The sequence below is a fragment of the Rhinolophus sinicus genome, linkage group LG01, assembly GCF_036562045.2.
Source record: "Rhinolophus sinicus isolate RSC01 linkage group LG01, ASM3656204v1, whole genome shotgun sequence".
Taxonomy (NCBI): domain Eukaryota; kingdom Metazoa; phylum Chordata; class Mammalia; order Chiroptera; family Rhinolophidae; genus Rhinolophus; species Rhinolophus sinicus.
The window spans coordinates 52,516,783-52,541,041 of NC_133751.1; the positions used below are offsets into that span (position 1 = coordinate 52,516,783).

A 24,259-nucleotide genomic window follows, 5' to 3' on the forward strand; every position below is an offset into this window, starting at 1 on the left:
TCTGTTGTTAGAATCATAGAGTTGGGGATCTGGTAATGAGCTGTAAGACTGATATGGACGTGACATTGGAGGAGGGATAAATACTGGTGGGAGGAGATATGAACATACTATCTAACTGTACAGCACAGTGTGTGGATGTGGGGACCAGAATATACAGGTTCTAATCTCAATTTCACCATTTAGTATTTGTCTGTATCTCAGTGTCTTCATCGTCATCTGAAATAGGGATAATAACAATATACAAATCATAGATTTTTATGAGAATTAAATGAGTTTGTTATATAAAGTTCTTTGAAGAGTACCTGACCCATAAGAAAACACAAAGAGAGAGAATCTAAACCCAGCCCACCATTCTAACTTCTATTCAAAGGTTTACAAAAAACAAAACAAAATGAACAAACAAAAACTTATTGCTTGAATACAACTTAGGATTTAGGATAAAACTCATCTCCCCTTCTATGCCTATAAGGCTTACACATTTTTCAGAGCCTAGCTTGTGACCCTAAAAATGATGTGATCTTAAATCTTGCTTTGGAATTTAGCCTTGTACTAAAGAGAAAATTAATCTAGTGAATTAATTCAGTGGCCTTCAATAACTTCTGCAAATGTTAATTCTTCTCACCTATCTGAAGTGAGAGGGGAAAGAAATAACTTGGGAAAGACTAGAGCTTTCAGTTTTACTCAGGATATTCTATTTGTCATCCTTTAACTTTATGGTAGCTAGCATTAAAATAATCTAATTGACGTTCTGCTACAGAAGTTGGAAAGTCCCAACATTTCTTAAATTTCACACATGCTCTATAAAAGTCCAACTTTTTTTTTTTTTTTTTAACTATTGCAGGTTTATCATGCTGATAATTTTCCTTTTTGATAAATAATTATTGAGGATTTGAAGTACTGTGCCTGGATTGAAAGCATCCTCTTTTCCTCTTTCTATTTTAGTTAGATACTGTGCATTGATTCCTACAGGAAAATCATCTGTGTCATAGTAAATACTTTGGGTAAGGAATCTACTGTTCAACTTTCAAGTTCTTTCTTATAGAATTAAAATGTTTAGTTAAACTTATATTCATCAAGCTTTTATACACTAAATGTGATATGATGAACAGAAATGTACTACAGCCTCAAATAGTCATAGCCTAGTAGAGGAGACAGACAAGTATACAACTTTTTGCATTGTAAGGTAGTATTTTATTACTTTTAAAATACACATTCATATAAGAGAAGATTTTGAACTTCAGCTATAGAATTGGAGAACTCTTCATAAGGTGACATTTAAAGATTTTGAAACTATTTTAATTTATCATGTAAAGAGAATGAAGGCATTTTAAACTGAGGGACTAGACAGAGCAGAGTGGCACAAATGGTCATCAGGGGCCATGCAGCAAGCAGAATCAAATATAGAGAAGGTGAGGCTGAGAGGATAGTTTGGGGCCAGACTTTGAAAGGCCTTGAGCTCCTGTGGAAATAGTTGGTTTTATCCCATTGGCATTGATGCATCCTGCAGAGTGACATGATCAGTCTTATTTAGGAAAGATAAAGTGATGGTGAGGGGACTCGAAAGGGAAAGGGAGAAAATGGAGACAGTGTTGGATATTTTTCTAGCTCACTCAGATAGATGTGGGGTTAAAGCATAGAAAGATTGATATGTTAAGAACCAGGTGCATATTCTTTCTTGGAGTCTCAACTGCTGCTATGAAAACAAGTCACCGATCTTTCTTTAATAACTGATGACCCAATCCTAACCCTAATCCACCCCTATCCTAACTTTTCTTTCAATCCAACAGAACTAAGGTCTTCATGAAAGCACCCACTGAAACACTTATCTACATTCGTTGGCTTCATGACCACTAAGCCTTTCCATACCCTCTACACCTACCCCTAATCATTGGGTGCAGACATACTCGTAGATCCTGGAGCACAAAATACTTCCATTTTTACTTTCTAGAGTTTAAGTACCATACATATTGTTCCCTACCCAATCTTACATAACATGGTTTAAGAGCTTCAAACAAATATATTCTGTGTGCCAAGAATTTATATACTTGCTTAACTTTCTCACATAGAGATATAAAATGAAGTTATTGAGACTGGTATATTATAAAGATGGCATGTCAAATCATAGAGAAAAAATATTTCATAAAATGATGAGGATAAGTTATCAATTTTGGTGGCAAGTGTTTCTTCATTTGTTTCTCATACCAACATAAATTCCAGCGAGTTAAAAGATTTACATGTGAAAAATTTTTAAAGCCGTAATAACAACAGATGATAATATAGTTGAAGAATTTTATAATGTTGGGCTGGGAAAGACCTTTCAAATTAGGTTTGAAAAATAATGTCATAAGAGGAAAGTGAAAATTTGACTGTAGAAAAAATAGGATTTGTCTATACCAAAAAGCAAACCACAAAACCAGACACAAGCCTGAAAGACCAGTCACACACACACACACACACACACACACACACACACACACGGCAGGAAAATATTTGCAGCAATTATGATGAGGTTAATATCTTTAATATACAAAGAACACTTACATAAGTAACTGTTGAGAAGGGTATTTAACAAAATGTTAACAATATTATTTCAGGAAAACATACATGCTATCCCATATTTTGGGCAACTTCTGCAGCCAGCACACTGGATTTATAGCAATGTCATCTTCATCCATGGGGCAGTGCTGACATCTAATTCTGAGGCCGTGAGCTGTGAAAAATCTGAGGGAAATGTCTGAGAATAGAAAATTATGAGCTGTAAATAGAGTTTTTCTGACTCCTGAGGTCTTGGGAAAGCCACTTAAAGTCTTTGAGTTTGTTTATTTATCTGCAAAAGAGGGATAATAATACTTACCTACATCACTAAGTTGTTAGGAAAATTAATGCACATTACTAAACCTTTGAGATCCAAGGATAAGCATTGTATTGTGGCAAGTGCAGTAAATAACTTTCTGCTTAAATAAATGTGTGATATTTATATCAGGTATTCACACTAATTCTGAAATTAATCATTATCAGATGTACTTTAATTAGCTCTTTTATGGCAATATTTGTGCTAAATTAAAATTTAAATAGATTATTAGCTAATTTTTGTTGTTGTGAGGATATCTTAAAGCAAAAACAAACAAACACAAGTTACCCCCAACACATTATACCTTTTTCTTTATGTCATTTAAGCAATTTGGTATATGTGCAACTTGACTGCTTTGTTTATGTAGTTCAGAGAGGAGCAAATTAAGGTACAAATATTCAAGTAAAATAAGAAAAATGTGACTAATCCTTTCAATCACTTCTGTGAATTCTGGACAGAGACTCTTATCTTTGTAATGCTCTTTAGAAATCATTTAGTTCTGCCCCTCATTTCATAAACGAGGAACCTGAATCCAGAGTGGTTAAGTAACCTGCCCCAAGGGCACAGAGCTAGCTAAAGGCAAAGCTGGGAACAGAGCCTGGCCTCCTAGTTACTCCTGTAACCCCCAGCCCAGAGCTCTCTTCCTTTGACTACCCAAAGTAGCCGTGGCAGATGTATCATATCTTATATATAAGATACGTATGTCTTAGATGTTGTCCACAATCTCGGTAGGTATATTAGATAGAGACCATAGTCAGACTTGATTGAGCTGAAGGCTGAGGTGGCAGATAGATGGAGTTTGACTCTTTAGTCCATCACATCCTAATGGGAATCTTTTGACTTTGTGAAAAATGAAATTTGTTTACATTTTGATAGAATATCATCACGAGTTGAGACTGTGAACCCTAGATTTCAAGGTTCAAATGGTTACACTACCCCAGTAGCGTAAAACAAGAATCCAATAATGACTTTCTGGGTAGTTTTGTCAGCTAATGGAGTTTACCCTAGATCACTGATTCCCAAGCCTGACACATTCAGACCTGCCTAGTGGGCTGTATAAAATACAGATATGGAGGCCACATTCCTGAAGAGTCAGATCCAGAAATCTGTTTTTAAAAAGCACCTTGAGTGATTCCCAGGGTCACCCAAATTTTTGAACAGCTGGAATAGAGCACAGCTCCAAGGAAGTGACCATCTGCTTTCCACTATTGACCCTGAAGCTGTCGGTCGTGTAGAATTTAAATACACAGTACAAATAATTATACTTCATTTTGTAAGGTTTTTGTTTGTTTGTGTGTTTGTTTGTTTGTTTGTTTGTTGTCAGCGCTTATTTGGTTAATTATAAATAGTAAGGGGTCATCTTCACAATATTCCAATCAGGAAATGAATATTATGTCTGATATAAATTTGTAGTGTTAAAGAATGTTGTCATACTCTTGGACACTTGAGATCAAATGATGTTACTGAATTTTCTGCAAAAAACGGAAACATTCTTACCAGTAACTCAGAGGCTTTAAAATAAATATCACCCCAAAGATCACATCATCCTTTATGTACATGCATTTTATAAATACGGAAGTAGAAGTAAAGAGGAAGCAAATCCAAGGTCATGAATATATTTGCACACTTAATTTCTAAAATAGATATACTAATCTAGTCTGACTTCTAATTTATTTTAATCTTCTTCTAATTTTTAGAAAAAATCTAAATATTCACTTGTAGGTAACTTGGCCAATTGTAAATTGCAGGCAGGACAGAGGATATTGGCTTCCTGAGTTGGAGGTGGGGAGTGCTGTTTAGATATAAACCTAACTGAATTATGTAGAATACTCAGCAGCAATGTGAGTATTTTAGTGACTCACAGAATAACCATCAGGGTGAGTTTCATCCTCACTAAATCATGGTAACCAAGGCCAGATTCTACATGAATGTTCTTATGTATTTATATAAATATATTTTTAAGGAAAAAGCTAATTAGTCTCTCACACTTTAAGATTTAGTTTTTCTACTAGTAATTTATTACCTGTTTATAGAAAAATATATTATCTTTGAACAGTAATAAAACCTAAATACAATAGAGAAAATAAAGATTCAATTAGATAAGCTATTGTATTGATTCCATGTCTCCAGAAATAGTGATAGAAATAAGCATTCTTTCTTTTTTTTTTAAAGGGCTTTAAAAAAAAAAAAATGGGCACATTTCCCAGGATTTGTATTCCCTGTACATAATATGGATGTTTGTTTGTTTTTACAAGTTAACGGGACCAATGGTTTAAATTGCTATTGAAGCATGCTCTGAAAAATCAAGTGGCTTATCTTGGCATAGTTTTGTATGAAACCACTGGCATTTCTCTGGGGAGAATAAGTTGAAAACTTTTCAGCTATCAGGCAGTGTTTTTTTATTTTTATATTGAGGATATAAAACCACGAATTTGAGTATTTTCCACTAATTTCTAACTTTGTGTAATCCACATTTAGGTGTTTGTTTTGTTTAAAATAACCCTTCCAAAAGCATTATCTGAAGTTTTACTTTTCAGTTGCAAAGTGTAAAATAACTTTTTGAAATGCCTTCTGTAAGTCCTGGTGTCGGTATGGTTTGTGGTTTGTTTGGGTAGATTTTGTTTTGTTTTTAGGAGGGAGGGCACTTTCTTAAGAAAGAGACAAGGGAAAGTTTTACCTGTCTGTCTCCCCTGTTTTTTTTTTTTTTTCTCTTTCTTTTTCTTTAAAGATTGGTGATAAGGAATTCTAGCTACTTAATGAGATGGGAGAGGCCTCACTCCATTGGAGTGGAGGAGTCCAGGTGGAAGTTGATGGATTGGACAGGTAAAGAGAAGAGTCCCGCCCCCTCATGCCTATAGTTGGGTATATATTAGGGAACCTAAAATTATGTACAGAGAGAGAAAGAGAGAGAGGGACTTGAGTTCTGTTATCTTCTTAGTAGATTCCTATTGTAAGGGTCTCAGAGGGGGTGGGGGGGTTGGCAAAATCCTGGAGCCAGAAGAGAGGACAGCGGCATTGATCAATCTTACAGCTAACATGTTGTACCTGGAAAACAATGCCCAGACTCAATTTAGTGAGGTAAGGATTTCAAATTTTAGCTCTCCATTTAGAGATGCTTTTTGATTTTTTGTATTATAAATAAAAGCTTACATATATGTGGTTCTTGGTCACCCAATATAAAGTTTTTGCAAATTGTGTATAGTAATCTCCTTTTCTTGGTTAATGTTTTCTGTGGTGATGGTAAGATTTTTATTCTTTAAGTAGAATATGAAAAAGTAGGAGAAAATAAAAATGTCTGGGTGGCGTTATGTATTTGAAAAACCTACTATTCAGGAGTTTATAAAATCACTTTTTATAAGAACAAAGTGAGAGAGCAGATCACATTCTGCTAGATACACCGAAGTGACTCCACTGTTGAGTATTCACATACTAGTAAGAAAAATTAGTTGACTGTGTCTTAACTCCGTTAAATTCTCAGTTCTGTCTCCAGACTTCATCCTAAAAGCAAATGAAGCTTTTTTTCAAAATAATCAGGTGAGATTTTTAAAACCATCTTCTTTTTGAATTCTATCAATCCAGAGACTCATGTAAATCCTGAGGGAACTTCAATAATGTCTCTATTGTCTGGTAATTAACTTAGACTTTCACTGTGTAATGACAAACTTCTTTGGAGAGATGCATTATTAAATATTTACACATGCATACATGTCAGTGTGTATTTTAGCGTGGAGTGTTTTATTTAAGGAATTGATGGTTTGCCTCTCTGATTCTCCTCAACAAGTTTATCTCAGGGATTGAAATCAGTGGGCAAAGGTATAAGAAAAAAAACTCCTGAAGAGACTGTAAGACGTTGAGGAAGTTTCCTAAGGTTGAGGGAGGTCTAACAACAATATTAGTTTACATTCCTCAGAATAGGGCAGCTGTGTTGACACTAATCACATGGGGGGGTGCAGTGTGGGGAGAGCGAGTTCAGTGTGTCGGATGAAAATGCTTGCAGGTGAATGCTTGGAAAGGTAGACTGGAATACTCCAATTAAGCGCCTTAAAAAAATGAAAACAAAGTACACAGCCTTCTGGTGCAGACTGCAAACGGTAGAAACTAGCAAAGGGCAGCAAAGCAGGGCCTGCACTGTCATATGGACCATGCAATTGTCTAGACACCTGAGCTGTGCAAATATAACAGGGGAAATATCAAGTTATCTAATGAAGGAAAAGGAAGTGGCGATTTTCCTTAAAAACATTCAGCCAGCTTGCTTGTCCTCACTGGAGAAACTTGAGTTTCTCGTTTTACTTTAATATTGAAAGTTAGCTTAAAATGTTACTAACTAATCAAAAAAAAAAAAAAAAAAAAAGAGGTAACTTTTAAGATTATCTTGTTGTTTCTATTTGATCCAATATTGTCCAGTTTTAATCATGACAAAAATGATTCGTCGGTCGTATAGTATCTGACTTTGTGTTTGTTCATGAGCTATTTCACGCACAGTATTTACAAGCAGGCTGGGGTTTGACTTTACGTGTCTGAGTATAATGGGGTAGAAGCAAATGTTGGTTTAGCGATATCTATAAGAAAAGTATAAAGTTGACATAAAGTGGAGAGAAATGGTTATTTCTCATGAAAGGAAAAAATACATAGATATTGCGATTAGAAGATACCTGTAGGAATTATTGACTTTTATGGAGGAAAAAAAGTCACCTTGTATGTGAGAGTATGAGGAAAGAAAATACCTTTACATGGGTTTGAGTTTTTGAAAACTTTAGGTAAACCTGTGGTCAGGGTCTAAAAAGGCAGCAGTTTTCTGTTGGAATGCTGCTAATGTACATAGATGATATCCATGAAAAAAACATGGCTGAATTTCTCTACTTTCCTGCATCTTTTTGTATATTGCCGCCATGAATGTTATATCCTTCTGCCAGTCTTTGTATTATGCATTATCTTCAGGGCTTGGTTTCCATTCCATTGTTAAGAACAGCTTTCTTTTCTGTATAGGGTTATGTTTAGTCCTCTGTAAAAATGCAGTTCTACATCTGAGTATGTGAAATGCCTAGTAGTACATAACTCTGAGAATCCTAAAACTTAATACAAACACTAAAACATTTTGGGACTCAACTTAAGGTAACATTTATTAGTAGTTATCAATACAGAAATGGCAATCTACTATTATCAGATAAGAATTGTTAAAAATTGGTCAGATTAAGAATAAAAAGGCATGTAACTCCCTGAGAGAGCGAAACTTATTTTAAAACCATAATCTGTTCTCTGACTTCAAAATAACTTTCAAATTTAATATGCTAGTTACTTCTTTTGGGTGATAACTCAAAAAGAGTACAAGAACACTGTTTCTTCTCTACCCCCTTTTCTACAACTTCTGTATTCTTTCCCCAGAAACAGAGCTGGATTTTGGGAAGCTGTTAAAGAATAGGAAAGGGTCCGGAAGGGAGGAGAACACAGGGCAGGATGTAACAGGCAGGGCTTAAGTTTCCATCCTTGGGTTACAATGGAGAGGCCTCAAGCTATCACCACTCCAGTGTGCCAGGCTTGGAATGACACAGCCTCTGGGACTGGTCTCAGATTTGGAGAGAGAGGCTCAAAAAAAAAAAGAAAATTTTTCACAGATTAAGTTTGAGTTCAATTTTCTTGCCAAAATACTGAAGAGTGTGTGTGTGTGCGCGCGCGCGCGAAAGAGAGAGAGAGAGAGAGAGAGAGAGAGAGAGAGAGAGAGAGAGAGAGAAACTCTCGAACTCCTCCTTAGAAGGGCATTTTTATTAAAAATCCCCATCCAGGGTTCTAGATGAAGAGGCAAAGGTACTTGGTGAATGGGTTACAGCATTCTACAAGTAAAAGGGACTTCAAGGCTAGGATATTGAAACACCTCTCTTTAGAAATTGAGATTAATGATTTTTCTTTCTGTAGTTAAATGAATCCCATTTACCTAAACTTTTTTCTCTTTACTACCAAGGAGAGATAGAATACACTCTAAAAATGGCTGCTGTGATTCATAGTAGAGGCTCCAAAAAAGTTTCCGTAAAGAAGTGATGTGCAAATATAGTTGAGAGCAAAAAGAAAAGTTGTAAGGGAGCAAGCAGTATAAGCTGTTGGAGTCCAGGTCATTGCCATAATTGTCCTCTGGGCCTGTCAAGGGAAATAGTCTTTCCTGTCTTAATACTGTTTCCAAAGGCTGAATCACATTTTTCCCATGGGAGTGATTTTTCTCTTAATAGTAAATGTATTAGCTTAAGCTTTCCCATGTTGTGCTTCCGAGATGTATAACACCTTAGATAGAAACACAGCAGGTAAGAAGCAGAGGCTGTATGTTTGATTCAGGTGTCAGCCCGGCTGTGCTCCCCACTGCATGCTGCAGTCTTAGATTATACTTCATGTTTTACAACTGGTTGCCCTCAAGCCCAGAGGGGACTGGGAGAAAGAGATCTTAGATCACAGATCATGGCTCATACCTTCCTTCACTACTATTGGAAAAATGAGTGGTGGTAATAAATCACTTATCCTTTACCTCGATAAGGAAAAAGCATGTTTGGTTTGGTTTGTTTTTTAGAAGAGCAGTGATCCGCAACGGGAGTATGGAGAGTACAGTAGGAAGCATGAATGAATGCCTGGGTTAGCTATAGCAACCAAAAAAATACCGGTGCTCTTTCATCTTACCACATACATTTTCTAAATGCAAAGTTGCTGAAGTTTTCTTGGACAATGAGCATATACCAAATTTAGGTCCTATATTTTTCCTGTGGAGGGAGTATACATCTGAAGTCATGAGATTTTATGTTTATCAAGGAAGGATATGGGTCAAACAGTTGAGAAATATGTTACCACAGATGTACCCAAGCTTTCTTTGAGTTGACATGATTTTTTGGGGGTGGGACCTGAGCTGGTGGGATAGAGGGGGATAGGTAAAAAAATCCTCCCTTCATAATAATATGAAATTAAACATTATCCTTTGTTAAATACATTTTTAGCTTTTAATTGTTTTATGTTGCTAAAAAAGGAAGAGCAAACACAGCTACCAAAAAGACATCCCAGTGAAAAATCACTTGGGTCTTGCCATAAAAGTCTAACTATTTTGAAGATAAAAATGTTTCCAAGCCTAATAGACTCATAATTTTCCTTCAAATGTTTGATGAGAAAAAAATCAGATGACTGATGCGTCATTATTGTCCAGTGCCAATTTAGCGGACTGAGTTGCCTGTAAAGGGTATGTGATAGGGTAGTGGATTTTGTTTCTGGAAGAGAATGGATTGAGGTATCAAAGTAAAACAGTTGATCCAAAAGTTAAACTATAAATTATATTCCTAGTCTTCTTTTATGAACACATTTTGGAGGCACAAGAAAATAGTGAGTAGTGGCTTATTAGTGTGCTACTTTTCTAAATATTTTATAATTTTCGCTTAAACCTTAAATGAAGTTGTAATATTCATGAATAGTAATATTGAGGGGGAGAAACTTAGGTTACAAGAAAGACAGACATACTCTTTTTGAAAAATATTTACTGAGCAACGGTTACATATAAGATGGTGCATAGGCTATAAAAATGAGTAAGAAACAGTTCCTACACCAAGACTATTACAGTTCATGGGGGAATGAATATATACAGTCATAACAAAGGATAGATCTTCAGTGTCATATGGGAAGGGTGAGGAAAATGATATAAAGTTCAGAGGAAGACAGTACCTTGAAGCAGGAGGATTGAGAAAGTCAACATGTATATGTGGGATGTAGCTGTACTTGGAAGGACAGGTGGCTCTTTCTAAGTCCTAGACATGTAAGAGGGAGCGAGAATTTCAGGTGAAGAAACAAGCAACAGCACAGGAAGAGAGGTAGGGTGAATTCTGGTGTGCTCAGAAATGTTAAATAGTTCAGATGAAATTGAACGTATGAAAGAATTAGGAAATAAAGTTAGAAATGCAAGCCAGAGTGGGCTCATGGTGGGTCATAACACATTTTATATAGTGACAATGATAAGCCATGGAAGGATTTTCACAGAGCAGTGGTGTAATGGGAGCTGTTCTCGGGCACAATTGGAGAGGATAAATGGCTTTGCTCAAGACGGCCTAGAAATATAAAACCCATTTCTCTACATTGCACATTGTCTGCCTGTTTTGCAATATCCATCATTTTTCTGGGACCTATGAAAGGGTAGAAATGGATTGTTTCTAAAGTTTCCTATGACTTGTGTATTCTCTGCCTGTAGCTCTTTAATAGTCATGGCCCCTGCCATAGATAAGTTAAGAACCCTTGGTCTTGGTTTGTCCTTATTTATGCAAGTATGTTCATACAAATATAAGTATTAATAGTACCACTTTCACTTTCAAAAGTGTTCTAGTTACAAGACAAAGTATATGGCCATCCTATACACAAAGACCCCACTCTTTATTTCATTATTTTCCCCTTACTCCTTAATGAAAAAGTCGTATAAGTTTGGCTGTAAACCAAATAGAGTGCTTTTACTATCTCAGCCACAAAGCATTTAGATTATTTCCCCCATGAAAATAAGTATTTCCTTACAACCTAACACTTACAGAGCTAATTAAGTATAGTTACGGTGCAAGACAACATAAGGAAAACAGAAGTTACGAAGTTGCAGCCACTGGCCTCCGAGCATTCACAACCCTAGAGTGCATATAAGTTGTTCATAAATGACTCCGGTATAAAAGACACCAAAAGGTAAGGTACGTTTTGGTAAAAGACACCAAAAGTTCTCAAAGACAGAGAAATGGCTTCAAACTGTTTTCGACAAAGGTCATATTTCACATAGTTTGAAGATCAGAATTTAGCCGGGGGTAGAAGGGGGGAGGGGAAGAAGGTCATTCTGTGTAGAGGGTAGAAAAAATGAATAAAAATACAAGGAGAACTGCATAGGACCAGATAAAAGAGCATGATGTATTGACTTGGAAAGAAAATGTTGATTTAAACACTGATCTGTATTGAATATGTCAAAATGGAAATATTTTGTAGAAATAGCAACTAAAGGTGATACGGGCTTTTATCTCAGTAGGAGCTAGAACCCATGCGTATTTCGAAAGCATGGGCAGTGTTCAGAATTCAAGATTGAAAACTTTGTCTGTATGCTCCAGGGATGGTAAGTGGCATCATGCAGGGAGGGAGAAGAATTAGCCCAAAGGATTGGTTGGGTTAGGTAAAGTTGAGGTTTTCCTGTTCTCATTCCTTAGACTTCTATTGAGACAGATAAGGTGACTTACCCTTATAGGGATTCCATAATTACATTTTTTAAAATTAATCAAATCTGGGAACAAAACCCAGACTGATTCTCCATGTTAAGTAGTATCAACTTTATTTATTAAATACACACAGTCATCTTAGAATTGGGACAAGAAAATCTTGTTCTCTGGTCACTGCTCTAAATGCAAACAGTAATCCTAAAGTTAAGTGTGACACAATATATCTACCAAATATGACATATGTCCAGAAATGAGAATTTCCAGTTCTAGTTGGGCGATGATAGAGCAGAAGCAAATATGAATGTCCCATTTAAGAAACAAATAACCTCTGAAATCAAACAAAAAACAGCAGCAACAAAAATCATGATCTTGGTATTTCTAAATTTTAAATCTTTGCTACAATTTTTTTTTCCAAATTTCATTTCATACAAGGATACACATCTGTATTTAAGATTTGAACATAAATATTGGGGGAAGACATGTGTTTACCCATATTAATAGCCTCTCTTTCCACAGCCTCCTTCATTGCTTCCATTTCACCCAAGAAGAAAATGTAGGCAATTAAAGAGATAATAGTGGGACAGGAGAGGGTAGGTTCTTGGGGAAAGAAACTAAGTGACTTGATTGAAAGTCAAAGGGAGTGGGTAGGAGGGAGATCTGGGCTCTAGGATAAACAAGGGATGTCCAAGCTTGTAGCTCATTCCTTCCTCTACCTCACCAACTAAATCCTGGACTTGTATAAAGTGGATTTGGAAAATTATTAAATGTTAGCATGTAATTGTCCTGCCTTTAACGTTGTGCAGACGTTAGAGGAAGCAATGGATATCCACAAATACCCCATTGCTACAAAACCTTCTTTGCAGAAATAAGTAGTTAAATGCTGTGTCTATAAAGTCTTCTCAGAAACAGAAGACTTTATACTTCCTCACTTTTGATTGTCTTATTTGGACTGATAATATAGCACACCTATACTAGTCAAGAAGTATTCCTTTCTATCCAGGAAAAAAAAAATTGGAAAGTTCTTTATTTCATGTTTCATAAATGACTACATTTATACACTCTAAGTTTCTTTTCTAAAGACAAACTCAAGCAGATTGAAGCTAAGATGGCTTCACCGGATAATATTCACCTGTCAACTTAAAAATAAGTGGTGTTAAGGTAAAGCATATGCTGGTTCTAGGTGAAGGAATAACTGGCCAGAATGAAACATTTTTGGAATGTTAGTGGATGTGTGTACAGTGTAAATTGATATCTCATGCAAAACTTGTGAACTGAATTGCATCTTGTCTGTGTTTCTTAAATGGCCAAAAAAAGAAAAAGAAAAAAAGATCCTCATAAAAGCTGAAAGAGGGAATTTTGAGTCAAACTGTGGTGTGTTGCCAGAGGCGGAAATTTATGAAACACTCTCATCAGTTCTTCTGGAAACACTACAAAAGAAATAGTTCTACTTTCTTATTGGTGCTAAAGCCACTAATAGATGCAGTTTAGTATAATACCCCGATGAGAATTACCACCCCCAAAGTGTGCTTGCCTTGGAAAGAACTCTGTACAAGCATTTTCTTTTTCCTTTTAAGCTTGTGCAAAACACCCAAAGGGGCCATTTCCAATCCAGGCAGTGATCTTTCTCAAGTTTATTCTTTCTCAGATCACAGAGACAATGGGAATATGCCCTGTTTACTCAAATCAGTCTGGATTAGTGTCACTCTATTGATGGAGTCAGAATTAAAAGGAAAACCATTACTCGCTCAAAGGGCAATATCAGATGTTTTCGGAATGGCTTGATTACTTTTAAATAGACCATGCGAGACTCTGTCACTAGAATAAGGTTGAGGATTCTACAAGATATACAGAAAGATTGGTAACACTGGGTGAAGCAGAACGCCCTTTATAAGCCTTAGGCCTGGGAAATCATTTCAATAGACAATCCCAAAGAGCTTGAAAGGCTTAAATTCAGAACAGTGTGGTTTCAGCAAAGATCATTTTCCTGCCTTCTTTCTATACTCCGACACCACCCCCCAAATATTTATCTCCAGGTCAAATCCCTGCTAGTTTTTAATACTCTTCTAGGGTTCTACTTCACTCTTAAAAATTTCTCAGGTCCCCCTATTCAGAATAACCCCTCCTTCGTATGAGCTCTTGTTTTTCTCTGTTCTTCCCTCATTACACTCTGTATGGACCAGATGCCTTCTCCCAGCTCTAAACTGAAGACTCTTGGAGGGTGGAGGACGTGGGGTATGCTTGAAGAGGTATCTTCAGATAACAACATGGCCTGTTGTATATACTTACAAAAATGGCTCTTTGTAACTGACCTGTGCAAAAAGCCAAGCCATTGCATACGTTGTACAAGCCCTGTCTTCACATGTATGTAATGAATCATATGGTTTTCCTTGACATCTTGCAAGTCTTTTATTTTTTTTCTTCTTTGTAATGAGCCCAGGTATTTATTTATTTCCATTATACTTCAAGTGGCAAGAAAGTTTTTAAAAGACAGGGCAGTTTCCTGAGTAAGGAATGACTTGTACTCTAACAGAGGTAAACAGTGTAAAGTGTGGGCTGCTTTCACTTAATTGATTACCCATGAGAACAGAGAATGTGTTTGATTTTTTTTTAAAAAATGAACAGATTGGATTTTTATCTGGCTTTGCAGTCTCTCTTTAAAAGTGTTTGCTTGCTTCTACACTGTTCCCTTGATTCATTTTGTCCCCTGCATGTCTCTTGGTCATCACCAGAGATGTGGATGGTTTGCACTGGGTGAATAGCTTGATCATTTGCAAACACTTTCTCCTTTTATTTTTTATGGTGTCATTACTAAAGGATATCTGAGAAATCTTTGTCATTTTGCTCTTAAACCTGGTGTCCCAGTTTCTTTCTGTTCAAATAAGACACTAATGAGCTGTTGTAATTATTAAGCCGATTGATTGATTGTTACTTTCATAATGGGCTAAATAGAATGAAATGAATAGATGAGTGTCTTTCAAAGTAAGGCATGTCTTCTGCATAGCTGGAAATTTCAGTTTTATTTTGCAGTTAAAAGTGACAGCTGAAAGGAACAATCCAATGTTATATAAGTCGCCATGTCTAATTAAAAAGTATAGTAAATAACTAAAAACTTTAATTATCTCAAATATAATGAAAAATGTAGTAATCACTGAAGAACTTGAAAAGCAAATTAGAACTCATGAAACAGTGTTCCTCATTTGAATATGTATAGAGTAGTAAGACAGAAGTGTATCTGTTGTTTCATGCTTTAGTTTTCCCTTTGCAAAACAAACAAACAAACAAAAAAACCAAAAAACACTAGTATTTCAACCTCTGAGTGTGTGTTGTCAAGTCTGGGAAATGAAGTCATGAATTCAGACCATTTGCAAGTAATGGTTTGTAAATCTGATAAATTACAATCTCAGTTTCTCAAAACATACATTTATAAGCCCTTAATTATGACATTATTCTAAACTGAATTCTGGGTTACTGGGCGGAAAATCATGGAAGTTAAAGAGGGAGGAACCAATTTGGTGGCCTATCTACCAGAAACAAATGTTTTTCTCTAACTTTTTCTTCTGGTTGGTTTCTTTCCTAAGCAATCTGCATTTGGCCACAAACACCATCGGTAGGTAGTGAATAATTATATGACCATAAAGACTTGAATTATTATTGCTGACCTAGATATACTAGAAACAAAATCTAGACCGTCAGGTAAAAAACACTGCCTTGGCACAAAAATGTGTATGTGTTTGTTTTCAGGAAGTAGAAGCTCATTAATAAACTTCCCAACTAGGTGTGAGCTACCAAGCATTACTCATTGCCTTGTGAGTGACAGGACTGGCTATTCTGCTACTAGTTCCCATAAAATCTGCAGCTAAAAGCAAAACACCAAGTAAAGGTCACAAAGATTATTTGGAGATGTACTATAACATTCATCTGGCAGTAATATAAGGAGATGAATTCAATTTGGAGACAGACTTATTTCAGCATAAAAATCAATATTTAGTTGTCTTAGAATAAAAGAGATAGTTTCTGAAAGTGATTTTTATTTTGAAAGGTATTGCATGTAATTCTTTTAATAAATATTTCTTGAGCACCTATTGTGTCTTAGACACTTCCAGATATGAGAATCAGCACTAAACATGCCAGATATATTATCTCATAAATTTATTGTCTAGCAGAGAAATCCAACATTAAAAATTAACTCAAATAATTGATTTCAATTATAATTATATGATGCAAAGGGAAAGTTAGAGTACTCTGACAGCGTGAAACAAAGAATAGCTACGTGGGCAAAGAAGACTTCTCCTGAGAAAAGACATTGAAACAAAAACCTGCAATATGAGTGGGGGAATAGGCTACATGTGCAAAAGGCTTGAGGACTGAAGGAGTTTTTCACTTTTGAAAAACTGAAGGAATGCCTATTTGATCTTTCTTTAGTGATCAAAAGGGAGAGTTTCAAATAATGCAGCCTAGGCCATTTGAAAAACTTGGAAACTTCATTCAAAGAGAATTGGAACCCACTCACTGTACTCAAGCTTACGAATGACCTGATCAGATTTGCAGTGAATTTCAAGTCCAAGGAGCTCAGTCTCTAACTCTGCAATTCACATATTCTAGGAATAGTTAAAGTTTGATATCCTGTTTTAATCAATGGAAAACATTTTCCTTAGATATGAAAAGGTATGCTTACACTGAGTATAACTTCGATAAAAATTGCATACAGAAATTTGAGTGACTCTGATTGACATAAAATCAGAATGAAGGTTGCTTAAGAAAGTGGGTTCTCCAACCAGATTTACTGGTTTCACATTTGGGCCCTGTCACTTACTACCTTAAGCAAGTTACTTAATCTTGTAGAGCTTCAGTTTCCTCATCTATAAAATATGTATAAAACATGGGATAACAATGCCACCTCGCTCACAAGAATTCAAGGAGTAAATACATGCAACACTTGAACACAATAACGGACCTAAGAAGGACTCAGAAAGAGTATTTATAATAGTAGTAGTAATAGTGGTAATTGCTAATATTCTTTTCATACAGAGAATTGAATATGGATGTTAAAAATGTTTCATATTTTTTAAAAATCTTGATGGTCACTATTATTTTATTGTAATTGAAATGTTTTAAGTTTCAGGTAATGGTGAGCAAAGCTATCCTCAGTGATAAAATGTTCATCACATTTAATCACCCCATTGTTTTAAGTCATAATTTCTGATATGGGGTAACAGACACATTATCAAAATTCTTTTTAAATATTTTAGACCCACTTTAAAAACCAACAAAGTATTATTGATGAGCTTCTAAAGTGGTGTGCTTTCCATATAAATGGCCTGAGCTTCACTGAAGGTTTTCATTACTATATACTTTCTTGTCTTAATATTACCTGCTAAATAAATCTATCAGAATAGTGATTGTTAAGGATTGAAAATGTCCTCAAACATATCTTTGTTCCAATTTTAATAACTAACTCTTGGTTCAATTTAAAGAAATTGAAACTCTGTATATTTTTTTCTATTACCTGGATTAAAAATTACTGAATATTGAAATTATACCTTTTTGCTAAGCCCAGTGCTTCCTCGGTATGTAATGATGATGTGTTTCTTTCGGAATTCAGATGCTCATGGTTATAATTTCGTTCATTTGTCATTATTACTAGAAGGGAGTACTTGCTAAAATCATAGAATTTAAAGTTTATTTTTTCTTAATTGAGCTCTCAACAGTGTAATTTAGCTATATTTGGATTGAGTTTTAACTTCAACCCATTTAACACGTCCTGGCTTTTCAAATACTTGTTCTAATATTTGTTTGCATTGTGTCCACTTGATCAGCCAACTTCATATTTATTTGTCTCACCTGTCATTGTCTCACCTGTCATTGTCTGGCATTGGTGGCTTTTAGGAAGTTCTCTCCTAAGTTATGGAATCTTGGTCCTCAAAGCAATCTTGACTCTTTGTGTCAGAACATAAAACATTCAAAACATTCTAGTAAACTCTCTGTGCCTACTATCTTTCTAGGTTTGTGTATGCTTAAATGCATTGCTTTTACGTTTTATTTATTACAAGTTTTAAGTATATTTCACCTCCAAGCATTCACTTTTTAGGATCATTTGGACTACAAAAGAAATAAAATTTTACAAACTTTAACAAAATCTGGTTTTGAGAAAAATGTGATGCTAAATACATTCTTAAGATGGAAAGAAACTATTTTGACATTATAACACAATATCTTCTTGAACTCGAATGGAGCACTGTAAGTCAACTGTGTTTAATTCTAGCATAAAACAAACTATCATTCTTTGAGGTGATGCAGGTGGTAGAGGACTGAAAAAATCACAAGTATTTCTCCCTAAGGCAGTGGTTGTTGAAAAGTCACTATCCTGTTGATATTTGTAGATGAAAATGTAGTACTGTCTGCTAGAGCATAATCAAATGAATGCTTTTTAAAGCCAGGGTCATGAAGAAAACAGTTTTCTTTTCCCAGAAGGGGCTTTCGAATGTTCACAAAAGTTCCTCCATGAATCCTGAGATGAAAGTTTATATCAGCTGAGGAAACTATTATGTATGTTTGAAACATTTTAAATTTCTAGGTTTGGCTGGGAAAAATCTGTGTAAAGGAAAAAGTGTTGTTTATTTATTTATTTATTTTATTTTTTTAAGCAATCTCATGGTATTTTAAAAGAGCTTTGCAGATGAGGACGGTCATGCCTATTAGAATGTTGGAATTGGCTCACCCTTATATTTGCTCATCAGAATCAATCTCCCTATAGGAAACCGAGATCCAGGTTGTTCATACACCTTGCTCATACACCTTGCCTAAAGGTATACAGCACGTTAGTGGCAGTGTGGGGACTTAGACCCTACATCACCAAATCTAAGTTCACAGTTCTTTTGCATTACGAGGATCCATTCAGGAATGTAAGGAGTGCTGAAGAATGTTCAGTTCCCTAGCCTCATTTAAGAGTCAGTGAAGGATTATAAATATAATTTCTTCCAAATGAAGTTTGGGCACCTCATTATTTCCTGTTACAAGGGAACATTTGAATTGAGGAAAATAAATTATGATTATATATCCCAGCAGCAACCTCTTCTATCCCCGATTTCGCACTCATTCCCAGTTTTTATTAACCTCTTGCTATATACTGTTGGCTATTGTTGCCATAAATTAGCTATTACAGATAGTAATAACTGGTAAAGAGACTTATGAAATTTCTCTCGTACAGATAAATTGGTGGAGTTAGATTTTCAGAAACACTAGTTATATCTAACTCCCTGTTTCCATTGTACTGGTCAAATGACTTGACTGGAATCCTTTTCTGATGTTAAATTCTTTTATAGGGAGGTAAGTGCATACTCAACTTTAAATAAGTATAAACCCAGGTATTCTGTATTGAGTTTTGTTTGCAGCAATATATACCGATACATTATTTCTGATGAGAAGAAAATTGAGGCCCAGAATATATTCAGAATTTAAGATAATTAAATAATGTAATCCAGGAAAGAAAAATAAAATGAAACTAAAGGGATTGCATTTATAGGACACTTTTAAAGTAGTAACCAGTCAGGAAAAATCTAATCTTCTATATTATCATTTTAATTCTAAGTAGCCAGATGGAATTTTCATGAAAAAAATACATCAGTCTGTAGATGGCTATGAGAATGCAAATGGATTTATGAGGGGAGAAAAACAAAAAGAAACAAGAAAACAATCTTCCTAGATTTGGCAGTGGTAGTTATACTGTTTTTTTCTTAATAAGAAAGCAAGCAGTTTGAGATTCAGCCCCCGGGTATACCTACACTTATCATGCCAGCTTCATGTTTCAGAACACCCCAGGCTGTTCTGTAATTACCTGGAATATGTTAAGTCTCTGTGACCAAACTGTGTTTCATCCTTTCTGTGATCAGATCAGCTAGTCTGTGATGAACCTAAATATATTACAGCTACAGATGTTAGTATTTTTCCTGGGTCCAGGCAGTGAGTCTTCCATTTCTAAGTTATTTTATAGGAAATGAAGCATCTTTGAATTTAGAGGAAATTGATTGTTTTACTTTATCAGACTTACAGTAGATATGAGACAAATTGCGTTCATTTTTACATTTTATATTTTGTAAAAGAAGACTGGTTTCTTTTTCAGGTGTGATAAGATAGAGAGAAAACATTTTTCATTCATTCGTTCATGGACTCTAGAGTATATTAAGGTTATTCTGAAATCAAGATACCTGGTGGTTAGAAAGGAATGATCTACTTCCTATTCCACCTCAAGTAGTCTAATAGTTTCATGAAAAAGACATGGGATATATGGGACTCCCCATAGAGTTCTTCCAAGGGCAGTTTTTGTGACTGATATAAAAGTGTCATGTTCTAACTTCTGAGCCTCTTTTAATTGTCATTATAAATAGGCATTAAATTAGCATCCCAGCATATGCAAGTTACCCCCTCTGTGTTTATGGAATTGCTGACAGTAAAAAAGGTGTACAAGTACTGCTCCATTGACCCCACCAGCTTCACTTTGGTGGAAAATAAAGGACCAATATTATTCACATTAACCTGGCACAGAACTATCTTCACAGGCATGCAGAATGTGCCATCATTGAAGAGCCCTGCATTTTGTTTAATTCTCTGCTATCACCATTTTGGAACTCTTAATAATTTATGAACAAGAGGCTCTGCATTTACATTATGTAATAGGCCCTGAAATTATTTTGCAGGACCTGTCAGTGTAACACTTGTTCTTCTTGGCAATGTTGGTCTGCCCTCGCTTCCAATCATACATGGTCAACATGTCCACTCTCTCTTCAAATCAAAGAAATAAATAAATAAGAATCTGTTGTTGTTCACTAATTTTTTTTTTAAATAACTTCTAAAGTACTATTTTCTATGGCAAGTTTATGCCATTGCTTTTTAAATAAAGCTATAAAAAGTATCCAAGTAGATTTCCAATAAAAAAGTTATTTCTTTGGTGGGTTTGTTGTTTATGTTTTAGGCTAATTAACTCAAAGTTACTAGTGTTGGTTTTATGCTTTTTTATTTTTTAAGATGGTTGAGTATACTACTTGGCTTATGTTTATGTCAATTAAATTTTGGGAAAAATTAAAATTGAATTGTGCTTTCCTTTTCACCTTGGATAGTAAGTAGCTTTTTGCCCAAACCTTAGAAATCTAGTTATAAATTAAGGCATTAGCTTTGGAAGCAAATCCTGTTGTTGTTAAGTAAAATATTTCACCTGGAACTGTATGGAATTAAAAATTATGGCATTCAAAACATATCCATCGGCACCCACAGTGCTATTAATGACTTTCGGAATACAGTTTCTGCTTCTTTGGTGCCATCCAATATGTTCAGTCCAGGGTCTCCTTTGTGCCTCCAAAGTAAATGGAGTTTCCATTTCTCTTAAGTCCTTCGAGAAGCGCTGAGTGTTTGTTCACTGACTTTTAAAGCTGTGTTCCAAAACATTTCTCTTTACATATGTTGAAAAAAAATTCAAAGGGCCATGTTTCTTTGTTCTCATCCAAGCCCACAATTAGCTGAAGTTCCATTCTGTGTAGCTAGAAGGAGGAGGAAAGGGGTGGCCCAACAGACATTTTACTGCTAGTGAGAAAGTGCTTCTCTGAGTTTCTTTGTCCTTTTTGTCAGGGACAGCTGCCTCCCTAATTGTACTGCTGTAGGGAAGCACGTGCCTCTGGGAGCATTATCTGATTCCTACAGGACTTTTAGGAGTGCTTTGTATACTGACCCTTAACTTGAACACAAATAATATCTTTTCAATCCCCTTCCCAGGCTATTGCCTTGGGCTTTGAAATCTTAACAGCTTTAATTTAGCCAGGGGTGTGGACTCATTTGAACAGGCTTCAGGTTTTATTTTTTTTCTCCTCTAGTTGTCTTACCTGCAGTTTTGCGCACCTGTCAAGAGGGGAAGCTGGAGATGGAAGAGAGGAGAGGAATAGGAGCTATAGGAGTCAAAAGGAGAGAAGGCGAGACAAACAGCTGCTCTTGTCAGCATGGGGATAAGTGTAAAGAGATTAATAGTTATTTGAAGAGCAAATGGGGACGTGGCATTCAGCAATGGAATGTGAATGTATAAATGTAATGGAATGGGCATGCGACCATTAACATTTAGACAGATGCTCTCTGGACTGAATGGAATGGCAGAGTCCATTTCTGCTCCCCACGTGAAGTGAAATATGTAAAGTTTAGTAAAATGTTTTTATTAAATGTAAAGTTCAATTATTTTTTTTTCAAATGTCAGTTCTTTGTGAGATTGTTCTTCTCCATAGTTTTACTTAGTCTGGGACTCTCAGAGTTCTGTTTCAGTTGAAGAGCCAGAGAACTCACTTCCTTTGTAAAATATGTACCACAGGCCTTCCTCTTCTTGCTTTTCCGTTTGGCTTCCCTTTGTTAACTTGTAGAAACAATGAGATTTCCATGTGTCAGAATGTTTCACAAAGGGAAATCTATACCAGAGGCTGGTGGTCCCTGCTGAAAATGTATCCATTTTAACTCAGGTGTATGAATGACTTGAATTATCTGACCAGGCTGATAGTTGTGATGGCGTGGTCAGGGCCCTGAACTCAGAATCAGAAGGTTGGGTTTCAAAATCCTCACTCTTTGGTTATTAGCCAATGCTTGAGCAAATTGCTTCCCCTCTCTGGTAGTAATACAGTAAAGATATTTTGCAGGTTAAATGAGAAGAAACTAATTCATTCTTTCCACAAACATCTTACTGAGTACCTCCTCAGTGCTCAGATCCGTTCACATAAATGCATCTGGATGAGGAGCTACATGAGTTGACGTACGTCTGAGTTATATCAAATATAGAATTTTAGTTATAACTAGAGGACATTTGTCTTAGACATGTTCTACTCTGGAAAAGAATAAACTGCTGCATAGAAAATAAAAATATAAAAAAAACACATTGAAAATTATGTTGTGTTTAGATGGTATACTAGCATGTTAAAATATATAGTTGTTTCTTCCTGACCCTGCTATCCGTGCCTCTCCAGTCTTCATGAAACTCGCTCTTGGGAGGAACTCTTGATATCCTGGGACAAAATTTAGAATTATAAGACTATATAGTGTATATGTCCTATATACAATAATCTGATGCTTAAATCATCTTGAGAACATATCTGCTCTGTAGTCTTTCTCATTTGAATACCATTGCAGATGAAAAGGAAACGAGAAAGAGAGAGAGAGAGAGAGAGAGAGAGAGAGAGAGCAAGTAGCATTAATTTATTGTAAAGAATTCCTAATCAGCTACTCAGTACTTGACACTTTTTGTCCTGTTTGTGAAGAAGCATGTCTTCTACTTGCAAATGCTCTTGAGAAGACCACAGTCTCCAAAAGCTGCACATCAGAGCTGTGTGATCTGTGCAGAGCATTACAAACACACACAGACACACGCACGAGCACCTGAGACTTCTCTTGCTTCTGTGTGTCACCCACTGGCCATTTTACCTCAACAGTGAAGCGTTAGGGACCTGAGGTGGAACTCTGTGGAATGCATGCACCAAATGATGCCTTTATTTGGAGCAGTGATCTGCAGGTTAAATGGCTAACTTTGGGGTTTCTGGGTGTCCTGCAGCCACAGTACACGAACCTGGGGCTCCTGAACAGCATGGACCAGCAGATTCAGAACGGCTCCTCGTCCACCAGCCCCTACAACACAGACCACGCGCAGAACAGCGTCACGGCGCCGTCGCCCTATGCACAGCCCAGCTCCACCTTCGATGCCCTCTCGCCGTCGCCCGCCATCCCCTCCAACACTGACTACCCGGGTCCGCACAGCTTCGACGTGTCCTTCCAGCAGTCCAGTACTGCCAAGTCGGCCACCTGGACGGTAAGAGCACCAGGCGCCCATAGATACGCCATTAAGCCTGACCCACAAGTACAAGGATACTCTTCAACACGCACTCTCCCCCTCCCCCCCCCCCCCAGGGACTTTTTTCCCATCAAAGCTTAGAAATCCATGTTGAATGGTAGAAAATCTCTCCCTGTCCTCTAAGGCCTTCTTGGTTTTGATATTTAACACTTGAACCAGAGAGAGAAAAAGTGCCAATTCGTGGGAAAAGCCCCGATCTGGGAACCAAAGGCCTGTATTCTTGGCTGGCTCCTAACAATCTCAGCTGATGTGTTCTTGCGTGCTTCGAGCTGTTGGGCGGTCCTTTGTGTGAAAGTTTTAGGAAAAATGTAAAGCATTATGCCAAAGAAAATTATCATAATCATACGATATGTGTTT

The 24,259-nt window shown here is 36.2% G+C and overlaps 1 protein-coding gene across 6 annotated transcripts in view; it reads left to right on the top strand.

The window, feature by feature from the left end:
* TP63 (tumor protein p63) overlaps positions 1-24,259 on the top strand; it is a 221,884-nt gene that overhangs the window by 120,750 nt on the left and 76,875 nt on the right. For 5 of the 6 annotated variants that reach the window (XM_074329390.1, XM_019743157.2, XM_019743154.2 and 2 more), the window contains exon 4: positions 23,606-23,860. In XM_074329390.1, coding sequence (XP_074185491.1) covers positions 23,606-23,860 — 255 coding nt within the window. Of the gene's footprint in view, positions 1-5,737; positions 5,930-23,605; positions 23,861-24,259 lie in introns of those variants that run through there. The other variant, XM_019743158.2, reaches the window with a different exon arrangement.